Here is a 12259-nt window from a genome sequence, read left to right on the forward strand (position 1 = left end):
TATTTTCCAGTTGTATGAAGAGGAAGGCAGAGTGGACAGTCTAGAGTTCAGAAAAGGAATGCCCACAGCTCCAGAAAAAAATATTGAAACTGACACTAGCAGACACATCTATATTTATGAAATAGGCAGCCTGGACTCACTTTGGCCTGGATGAAATACCACACAAAACTACTCTGCTTTCCTGCCAGCCATGAACTTGTTAGATTACCATTTAAACTTGAGAAGAATGCTTATGTCAGGAAAGTGTACCCTTAACACGACATACAGGCAGAGCATCCTATTCCCTGGAAAGGTGCATTTTATTCCCCACATAAGTAAATTGTATTATTCAAAGCCATCCTCTCTGAGTCTGATCACCATGAAACATCAATGAAGACTGGGGCACAGACACTGGACTGCAGTGGACTCACAAGGGTGATGATTCCTTCCTGAGGACTCTTGGTGAAAAAGAATCCAGACTTTCAGTCATTGCCCCTGTCAAACTATTACAAACTTAGACATTCTTCCCCCCAAATGAAGTTGCTCCTCGTATTATTATTCCACTAAAGATAACTACTACAAGCATTTTGATGAGGATCATTCTAAGAAACTTTCCATAAATATAACATTATATGAAAAATAATCTGGTCAAGAGGCTGCTATTTTCATCCAAAAATATTTCACAGATCTCAGTTTACATCTGTAACCATAGCTCTATGTTATCATTTGAATAGACTTTTGATGATAATGACATTCAGTTAAGACACGCTCTTTTAAAGGTACCGATTGCTTAAGGAAGGAAATGTTCCATGAGAAATGTGATATGCACGATCAAGATGAAGCACAGCATCGTGAGGAAAGCACAAGCTTCACCACCTTTAGTTGCAATTATGATATTTCTAGATATAACACCCTGAATGTGGATGAAATAATCCTGCTGCCCTTCCCTGCTGTTCTCTCAAAAACCCTTTGGGACTGATGCAGGTAACGTTAAATCTTTAAGGAAGCACTTATGGACTAGAGAAGCCAAGACATAGGCCTGTGGAGGCAGCCTCAAGAGCAGTGACTACTTCTGAGGGGCACTGCACTGGTAATAACACAGAAACAAAGGTGATTTTAAAAGGTGGTGTAGAATTTTGACAATATCTATTACTTTTATAATCAGAAAAAAATATTAAAATGTTAACATTTGTTAATATTTGTCACACCAAACATTAAATTATTTAACATGTGGTAGTTCAACTTTTTCTTGGATATCATATCTTATAGTCCTAATTCTTACAAACGTTTTGTTTGTTTTTTGGTGTCTTTTTTTTTTTTTTTTTTTTTTTTTTGGTAATCTGGGTATAAGATTTGAAGCTTTCCTATGGAAGTCCAGGAGCTGAAGAATTATACTCTCTTCTTACTTCTTCTGACAGTCACTGTGACCTTTAGAGGGCCATTTAAATGGCCCACTCATTTCCATCTTAGATTACAAAACTTCCAACTACCACATGCTGAGCATCCTAGGCCCAACACTCAGCCACAGTAATCATCAGTTCCATGAAAGGCCCACATATTTCCTAGTGAAGTGAAATTCTTGATGGAGGTATGATGGCAAATAACAGTGTTCACTTTCACTTCTCAGAAAACAAAATACAGTAGGCTAGATTGTGAGTTCCTATAAGACAGGCCCAGAGACGGCACACCCAGCTCGCCATTGGGGAAAAGAGCAGTGGGAAAACAAGCAACAGTCGAGAAGAAAGAGTCATAGTGATGATGCCTGAAATGCTGTACAGTGGAAAGACCTTCAGTGGAAAATAACAAGGACTCAGGAAATTCTAGAGTTTTAAGTCCACCTGTAAGACGTGCTCCAATATATTAAGGTCATGCAGTTGAACTTTGGGGAAAGTTCTAATCAGGTATGCAATATAAGGGCCTAAACTAATGATCTGTTGGCTCATAATTGAATAAAACTACAAAGTTACTTCAATGTTAAAGACAATAAAGTCCTATATTTTCAATGAAAAATGCTCTTAACAGAAACCAATGGGAAGATTTTTACACAGTTTCTGAACAAGCCAGAGAGTTTGGCATATTAAGTGACTTGTACCTATTCAAGAGTGAGAAAATATCTTTGTGAAAATAAAAGCTTCTTTATTTCTCTGTGTGTCTCTTCTTGGTGAAGAGATAATGAAATTAGGTTAGATACATTTTGCTAGGTTAAGAGCAACCAAAGAGAGTCAAGAGAGAAAAATCTAAACAATTTAAATAGAGTTAGATGGCTCAGCTCCAGTACTGACAAATCTTACCAGATAACCTATAGTTTGAAAGTTCACATTAATTCAGGAAATGTATTACTATCTTTTTCCTCATTTCAGACAGAAACTGAGGAAGGTCATATGCAAACTTACAATATAACAGGAAAAGAATTTGTAAGAATAAATAAATTTAGGCTAAAGGAAAATAAGGGTAGAAAAATAAAAGAAAGCTAGGAGAAAATATACCTTGGGAATGTGTGCATTAATTGAAAAATTCAGAACTTGAAATTAACACTAATTTATGAGGTAAAAAAGAAGCTTTGCCACTCACCAATTTTAACCTCTGTAAAGGTATTCTGCCTACATCTATTTGTGTCCTTTCTGGGACATTAGTGAATCGAACTTCTGGGACCGCAACGGCGCACATGACATGGGCCCACCTACAGGAAAGGAGACATTAAACATAAACAAAAGTTCCCTAAACTTACATACTTCAACTTGCTGATGCCAGTTCTCACAGATGGGAAATACACAGATGAGCAAGAAAGCCAAAAGCCTAAATCCATCACAAACAGATTCTGAACTGTAAACCTCCTGAATGATACCTGGACAGACTCAGTACCACAGCTGCCCAACAACATTGTGCCATGAAGAGCTGATAAAGGCCCACGACTCTATCCTATTAACGTGCATATATTTTTCTACACTTGATCTGCAAAATACTGAAATGTGGGTTTCTTATTTCATTTGATGCTGGAATATGCATGTATGTGCTTAATGTACTTAAGCTAATCAATATGTGGCAAAAGATTAGTTCAATTAATAAAAGGTATGAACTGGGTATAGCACACAACCTTTTAAAATAATACAAATGTCATGAAGCAAACTTGTTTAAGTAGCAAAAGTTTTCCAAAAGAATTAATGCTAATCTTTAATTAAATTGTTTCTTGCTGCAATCTTACTATAATCAATGAAACCCAGAGACAAAAAGAAATGAAGTTTATCTCGTACCCTAGTTTCCTACTTTTTTCACTTTCTGAAAAATGACAACTTTCCGGTTAATACTATTAAATGTCTCATAAATGTTACATCCCAAAATAAATATAAAGAATCATGAGGTTTGAAGAGATCTTGAAAGAATTGTCAAATCCATCAACCTATTTTTAAGCCAAAGCATATTTACTTCACTCAAACAGTATCAGACTCTATCCTGTCTTTCAAGACCACAGGAAGAGAGAACAAGTATCGATCCCACCAGGGCATTCTTCCACATCGAAATAAATACTATCATTCCATAGAAAACACTATTTCTTTTTGTTGTGGTCCAAGCATAGGAAGAGAACGTCTTATCACCCGTGTTTTTACAGGAACCACCTAAACCATCTCACAGTATGGCATCCAGTGCAATATCCAAGAACTAGTGAAGACTTTCAGTATAGTGCGAATCATATCAACCAGGACTGTAGAAGAACATCTTCTTTCAAAAATTAAGCAAACCCTACAGTTCCTTACAACAAATTTTATTAATGTAATAATGATAAATACCTTCACTCCTCCTTCCCAGCAATCAGAAACATGTGCACATGTAAAGAATTATGCTAAATCCACCATTACATTACACCAGGAGTCCTAACTCCAGTGCCCGGGGGCCAGGCGGAATGTAAGCAAATACACTAGGAAGTCATGGTGAACTGAGGAGTACCTGCCCCACTGACACTGGGTTCTATCCCAAGTTGTTATTACTGCCTTATAGGGATATATAATCATTTTCAACTAAAGATGAAAATCTGGATTTTTATGTAAAAATCTCTCAATTTTAAATTTTAGATGCAATTTATAAAATGGTGCATGGGTCCAACAAAACATATCTTGGACATGAATCTGGCCCTCAAGTGCCAGCCTGCAAAATCTGCCCAGGTTATTTTGACATGTCTCTATTCCAGCGGACCCTGTAATATGCTTTGGCCCCATTTTCAATATTAAAACCTGGTCATGAAAAAAAAATAAAATCCATGCAGAACAGTCATAAAAACTAGACTGCCTTCCTTTTATGTTCACTTATGACTCTCTTTCAAGACTCTCTTCATATTCTCCACCTGATCCCTTTAAATCTTAATATCAATGTTTTCTCCCTATCTTTTCTAATTTAGTACACATACATTCTCACAAATTTGCTAATGTAAAAAGCAAATGGTTTTGTTTTATTATCATTGCTATGACTGATTTATCTGAAGATCACGGTTTCACTTTCTCAGGTATGCCCTGTTTTAACACACCAATAGCATTCATCATATTAAACACCAGGATTCTAATGGCACCTGGATGATATGGGCTAACTTCATTTTTAAAACTCCGTGAGTAAAAGAGGGGTTATTTTTCATGGCGTCAAATACAAAGAAGAGAAGCATAACTTGGACTACTCTTGCCCTGCCGAGATGAGAGTGCAAACAGTAGAAGTCTCTGAAGCACAGAATTCCAACCTCAGATCTGAGCAGCAAAAGCTTTGAAACCACGTGTACAATGAGAGGTAAAGCGAACTGTCATCCAAAGGTTCTAGAATGGAGAAAGAAAAATAAAGAAATTCAACACAATTAATGTATTACTTACTTATTGTTCTTCGTTTGCTTAAGAGCACCTCCTCTCAAATTGCAGAGACAGCATTCCTGGGGGGAAAAGAAAACACCACATGATGACCAGACCCACATAACAAAAGTCATTACCATTCATCTAAATATTCTCAGAGATCCTGATTTTTCATTCTAAAATTTAAACCATCGGGAATTACATGAAGGTCTATCTCTGAGAAGTTCAAAAAGAAAGATAGCGGAGGGGGAAATGGTAGAGGTACACCCCTCAAATTTCAGGGTATAAAATTCTCCCAGAGGGAACCATCATGAAATGAACCTGGTATAATTTTAAATTGACACTGTCATCAAAGGAAAGCTGTGACACAGAGAACCTAGCAGTCCAGAGAACCTAGTCCACACACCTAGTATATGCAAGAATTCTAGAGCAGAGAATGCACACACGACGGTGTAGCCTTGTGCTCTGGGAATTCACTCCTGGATACAGGGTGGCTAATGAATGGAGTCTGGGCAGGCTTTTTTCTACTACAAGGATAAGCAAGAGGCTATTTTTAAACGATACTCTGTTCACCAAAGTAACACTTGGGCCTCACTCTTTCTGTGGGCAAATAGTGTTATAAAAAGTGTCCTGATCAACCCCAGCTATCTGGCCCGAGAAAACAGCACCAAGAAATGTTTTGCTTTATCCTTCCCACATAAGCTTAACCTTTCAGCACTCTTATGTGTCTTAGCTTAGAATGTAATTTTCTACTCCAAGATGACTCCATTTGCTACAAATATAGATTTTATTAGTTATTTCTCACTACACTCTCATGAAAAAGACCAGGAAAAGGAGGACCAGAGAGCAGTGCACTGCCTTCTCTTGATCTAAATTGTTTCAAGCTTGTCCTCTCAATTTTCTGCATTAATACATTTTTTAAATTGGTAGAAGTTATTTGGAGTTTTTTCCTCCAAAGTTTATATACGAAAGTTCTTTACCCTGTCCACTAAAGTGATGTCCCTTAACAAATTTTGACAATTTTTCCTAGCTTTACATGGAATCCATCTAACTGATCTACTATTAATGAGGTGTGAAACTTCATAGCTTTTACTTTTCTGAGGAAAACGATACCAAAACAACTGGAAAGAATCATATATCTGTATAACTTTTGTTAGGCAGTAATAAATGCAAACAACGAGAAATGTCCAACAGGTTTGTGTGTCTGAAAAGTCTCTGTACATCTATATGAAAATTCCTGGATTCAGAGTAGTAAAAGATACACTGTGTATACTGATTTGAATCCATTATAAACCCAGCTCAAGGAAATAACAACTCAATGAAGAATTTTCTCTATCCATACCACAAAGCCATATCCTAGAGGCCTTTGGAATAACTGGTTTTGATGAATCACACCAAGAAAGCAAAATTTCACAATCCAAATACTGAAAATGAGAACTCTGGTAGTTCATTTTATAAGTTCTCAATTTTAGGTATTTTTCCAGTAATTTAACACACTTTCTACAGAGAAAGAGGAGGTGAGAAAGAAAATGAATGAATGAAAAAGGAAACAAAACTTGAGGTCAAGTGCTTTCGTTGTATACATGAAGATGTTAGTTTCAAAGTGGGAACACAGCAAAGAGTTGTGGACTGTGAAGCACTCAGGCTCTAAGAGAATTAGATGTCTGATTAATGAAAGTAGCAGTGAGAAGAAGCCTAAAGGGACAAGTTAGGAAAGTTAAATACAGTGCAGCAGCATGGAAGCTGCTCAAAAGCACCTGATTAGGATCATTAACAGGTACACATGTTCTAGAGCACTAATCTAACAAGAGGAAAAAGTCTTCTAAAATACAATGTGTAGGCTCAAGATTTTAAATGGATTTTAAGATTCTCCACCCAAGAAGATATTCACTCTTCCTAGCCTCCCCTCCAAGTCACAGAATCTAATAGACAATTCCAAGTCCTTGGTTCACCTGACCTCTTAGCACCATACAACACTGTTGATCCTTCCTGAAAGATTTTCTCCCTGTGGTTTCCATGACCCTTAGACTCCTCATTGTCCTCCTGCACCTCTAGCTGACCCTCAGTTTCCTTTAACAGGCTTCTCTTTCACTATCCTCACACACTGGAATTTCTGTAATACGCCCTGTTACTTCTCTCTCCACACATGCCTGCTGAGCATCTGATCCACTACCCTGATTCCGATCACTCTCTATAGGCCAATGGCTCACACCTTAATTCCCTGAGGTGTCTGACTGACAGTGCCACAGGTATCTCAAACACACATGCAAAACGGAACTCATATCTTCTTCTCAAGCCTGTACTCCCCGACTATTTTCCATCAGTGGTGCCTACCATCCATTCTAGCTCATATTGGAGGACATATTTTTCCTCTCATCCTTTACATCCAATCAACTGAGTTCTGTGAATCCCACCTCCAAATCCACCCCGTTCTCTCCATCATCACTGCCATCACTTTCGCTGATAGCCCCGGTATCCTTCACGAGACCTAAACTATTGCAATAGCCGCCCAGAGCTACTCTGAACCCCATGAGAGAAGGTTTTTAATGCTTCTCAGTACTTAATATGGCCTCAGAGGGCTAGAATCATCAGGTCTTGGTCTTGGCCAGCCTCACTGTGTTTAGACACCTCAAGGACCTCCATGAGGTTCCTTCTGTCCTGAACACTTTAGAGCCAGCCTGCGCCACTCATCAATAACTAAACTAAACACATTCTTGAAATCTCAACCTAAATGTTACTCCCTCAAACAAGAATCCCCAATCCCCTGGCTCAGGTACTTCTATCTCAGGCATTCCCACTGACACTTTCACTAATACTCCCCTTTTATTAGCTTTATTACTCTTGCAACTATTTGTTGCATGCTATCTGCTGCCCTCACTAAACTGTAAACTCACTGAGTGCTATTGGAATATCTGTCAGGTTAATTGCTCTTACTCTATTATGATATCCAATAGAGAGTATACCCTTAATATGAGTTTGTTAAATAAATAACAAAACATGGCAAAACAGGGAAGAGTGAAAATCTTGAAAATTAGCAAAGGATTAATAAAATGCAAAGACCATTTTCACATACTGGGACTTTCTAAGGAAAGTATGCTGCAAGCTTTAGTGAGTTGACAAAGTTATTTTTGCCATGATTTACTTGAGAAATCTTATTTCTTTGTAAAGAACAAAAATATTCATGGCCAGGTGCACTCATAAGTTATTTATATGATATCACAGTTTCTGTTCTATTCTCCCAATTTTGAAAAAAAAAAAAGTAGGAAACAATGAAAGTCATGTCAAGTTACATCATTTGTTTGACTCAATGGCCCTCAGAGGGTCAAACTAGTTGATCTGGTAAAAACATAAAGATGCCAACCTGTCCATTCATTCATTTGTAGTTTCATCACATGCCTATGATTAAAGCCCAGTAGAAAACATAACAGATAAGACAATTTTTAACCTTTCTTTCCTTTTTTAAATAGTACTTTACTGTCAGAGAACAGAGTTGATAACTCTAAAAATTAACAGGTTAACTCTCACTCAAAAAGCAGCCCAAGTTTTCTTAAGAATCTACAATGTCTGATACATGTAAGGCACTACACAAAACAGTAATTGTACCTGTATTATTTTCCTCCAAATATTTCAATGAAAGAATTTAAGGAGAAGGTAGGAAAGTGCTAGAGTATCCATCAAGACACTGAGTCATTAAACTTGATATCAAGAATAAAAATTAGAAGAACAGAGACATGTATTGAAAGCCTAATGCATCCCAGGTACCATGCCAAAAATTTCATATACTTCACCTCCCTTCTTTATCACAAACTTATTAGGTAATTTATTATTTCACTTAATAGATAAAGAAACTCAGATTCAAAAGATTAAGTGGTATTCCTAAAATCATCCAACCCAATGGTTATCAAACTTTTTCTGTAAATGACTACATATTTACTAGTTTAGCCTTTGCACAACTATAGAGTAGTTGTAATCACTCAACTCTGCCGCTGGAGGAAAATATTTAAACTACTGGTTGTGCCTATATGCCAACAACACTGTTATTTACAAAATAGGCAGTGGGCTAGATCAGGACCATGGGTTAAAGCGTTCCAAAATCTGATCCAATCAGCAAGGAGAACAATTGAGATTCAAACTTATGTCTGCCTAATCCAAATGTCCACGCACCTTTTCTCTAACATATTCTGCCCCAAAGCATAAGGCAAGGCATAAGGTATCAAAGTAGAGTGCAAAAATAAACAAGAAGCAATGCCTGCCCTGTGAAGTTCACAACTGACAAGAAGAAAGTTCCTGTATGTACTTAAACAAACCACAAAGATGATCCTGGTAGAGGCATTACTAAGTCTCCATTTGCTCATTTCCATAAATAATCAAGAACTCCTTTTCAAAACACAATCCCTGCAAAAGAACCCATATCATAAAAAATTGTGTTACCCGACAGCATATAACAATTTGTGTTCCTATTTGTTTCATTAATCTAGCTAATAAAACATCTCATTGGTATAACATCATTAAGTTTTCCCTACTTTATCCTTCCAAGTAATGATACCATTTAAAACAAACCAACATTTTAGTTATGCTGTGCAATATAACCTCAGGCTAAATGAATCAAATTTAACTGAGAGGACGAACAGTGAAACTGGAGAGCCATGACATATCACAGTGTTTAATATAGTGCAGATGGCCAGGTTCAAATAAAAGTTCTGCCATTTATTACTCTTATGACTGTGATCAGTTACTCAACCTCTGTGCCTCAGATACTTTATCTGTAGAGGAAAAAAATAGTACTTCCCTAAATTAATGTATGTAAAACATTCCCTAAGCACATACTAAATACGAAAGGTACAGTAGTTAAACATGCACAAGATTAACTGTGGTTCTAGATAACATAAATATAACATTGTCAGTGCATAATCTCAGTGTAGCTATTTAGCGGGAAACAAAAAAATATGGATCTGTGATGAATAATCCTCTTGAGGTGCAAAAAGCAAGAAATAGAAGTGGAGAGAAAAGAAAACTCTCCAGGAACTCAAAGTCCAGGCAACTGTAGTCTAAACAGCAAAAGATATTCCATAGTTCTTAAAAGCTGCCAGCTCAACTATGAAAGGCAGGCAGATCTTCAGAATCTCCTCAGCGCCCAGATAACAGACCCTGCAGAAGGGAAAGTCCTAATCCCACCCTCAAAACACCTGAAACCTGAGTGGACTTAATCAAACTAAAGCTGCAATAAAGCACATGCCCAGCTCAAATATAAATCAGATTGACTTCACCCCACTGTAGGAACCTAAGAGAAAAAGCAGCACACCCTTTCTGGAAACAATAATATTCATTTCAGTCATCATAGACAAAATGTCTAGCACACAATCAAAAAAGTACGATATACTAAAAAGCAAAAAAAAATTATTTATGATCAAGATAGGAAATAATAAAATGATTTCCTTCAACAGATTGAGAAGCAAACTGGAATTGGCAGAGTAAAAGTTTAACGACTATAGAGACAAATGAATAGGAAGTACAGTCGACCCTCAGTATCCAAGGGAGATTGGTTCCAAGACCCCTCACAGATACCAAAATCCAGAGATGCTGAAGTCCTTTATATAAAACAGCTTAGTATCTGCATATAACCCATGCATATCCTCCTGTATACTTTAAATCATCTCTAGATTACTTATAATACTTAATACAATGTAAATGATATGTAAATTGTTATACTGTATCAATTAGGGAATAATGACAAGAAAAAAAAGTCTGTACATGTTGAGTACAGACACAACCATTATAGGCCTAACTGTATTTCTGATCCACAGTTGGTTGAATACACATATCCACCCATGGATACAGAGGGCCATACGTATAGAATTGAAAAACAAAAAGAGAGTTTTAAAAACCAACACAGATCTACGGAAAAAAAAAAAAAAACTACTCAATTTATGTATAATTGGAGTACTAAAAGGTGAAAAAAGAGAAAAGGGGTGATAATATTGGAAGAGATATTGACAGAAAATTTTCCACAACTGATAAAAGATATCAACGTACAGATCAAAAAATTGCAGCAAACTCTAAACAGATAAATATAAATAAAACATACCTGGCTACCTAGCAATCAAAATTCTGGAAACCAAATAAAAAGAACATATCTTAAAATCAGAGAAAAAAAAGCCACATTTAGTAAACAACTATATGAGTTACAAGTGACATCTAACCTGAAATCGTGAAGGCAAATAGGCAATGGAACAATATCTATTAAATACTACAAGAAAAAGCAGCCAGCCTAAAAGTCTACTTCCCAAGAAAACAACCTTTAAAAAAAAAAAGGAAAAATAGAAACACTCTCAGTGTGATAAAAATCTAACAGAATTTGTCCCCAGGAGACCCACATCATAACAAATGCCAAAATAAAGTTCTTCAGAATGAGGAAAATGAAATCACACATTACCAAGGATCAGCAGGAAGGAATGAAGAACTCCAAAAATACCTGGGTAAATATAAAATCATTTTTTAGTATCTTCAACACACAGACACACAGACACACACACACACACACACACACACACACACACACAGAGTGGGGTAGAGAGAGAGGGAGAGAGGAAGGGGGGGAGGGAGGGAAAGAGAGACAGAGGGAGGGAGGGAGGGAAGGAAAGGGAAAGAGAGAATGAACAAATTTCATTAAAAGACAAATGCTTAAAACAAAAACAATAACACTGTGGAGTATCGTATATGAAGAAGTAAAATGTAAGATAAGACCACAAATCAAAGGGAAGTGCTAATGAAGTTATACTGTTTTAAGAGTCTCACACTGTTCATGAAGTAGGATATTATTTGAAGGCAGAGTGTGCTCATTCAAAAACGTAAATTGTAATTTTTGGCAACCACTTATAACAAAGGCCTCTAAAAATTTCCCAGTATTGAATTCTAAGAAACATAAGCTCACAATCAAAACTCAATAAAACACAAGAAACATGGTTCTATCAGCAAAAATTAGCAGTGGAATTAGATGCAAAATTATCTGAGCCACAAAATGTAAAATACATAGAGCTGACCCATGAACAATGTAAGCTTGAACTGCAGGGGGCCATTTATATATAGACTCTGCCACCCCCGAGTCAGCTGGGCCAACCCCTCATCCTCTTCCTTTTCAGCCTACTCAACATGAAGATAACTAGGATGAAGACCTTTATGATGATCCACTCTACTTAATGAATAAATATATTTTCTCTTCCTTATGATTTTCTTAATAACATTTTCTTTTCTCTAGCATACGTTATTGTAAAAGTACAGCATATAATAAATATAACATATAAACTGTGTGTTAATTGTGTTATATCAATAAGGCTTCCAGTAAACAGTAAGCTATTACTAGTTAGGTATTGGGGGAGTCCAAAGTTATATGCAGATTTTCAGGTGAACTGGGGGTCAGCACCTCTAACTTCCATGTTGGTCAAGGGTCAGCTGTATTT

The 12259-nt window shown here is 36.7% G+C and overlaps 1 protein-coding gene across 8 annotated transcripts in view; it reads right to left on the bottom strand.

Annotated features, from left to right (window-relative positions):
• The window catches only part of KDM4C (lysine demethylase 4C), a 420634-nt gene that overhangs the window by 123137 nt on the left and 285238 nt on the right, over positions 1 to 12259 (bottom strand). For 6 of the 8 annotated variants that reach the window (XM_063696408.1, XM_055350581.2, XM_031014365.3 and 3 more), the window contains 2 exons: positions 4827 to 4882; positions 2551 to 2659 (listed from right to left, as the gene is read on the bottom strand). In XM_063696408.1, coding sequence (XP_063552478.1) covers positions 2551 to 2659; positions 4827 to 4882 — 165 coding nt within the window. The remainder of the gene's footprint in view (positions 1 to 2550; positions 2660 to 4826; positions 4883 to 12259) is intronic. The other 2 variants (XM_063696409.1, XM_063696410.1) reach the window with 1 other exon arrangement.

Source organism: Gorilla gorilla, chromosome 13 (assembly GCF_029281585.2).
Source record: "Gorilla gorilla gorilla isolate KB3781 chromosome 13, NHGRI_mGorGor1-v2.1_pri, whole genome shotgun sequence".
In the NCBI taxonomy this organism is placed as follows: Eukaryota; Metazoa; Chordata; class Mammalia; order Primates; family Hominidae; genus Gorilla; species Gorilla gorilla.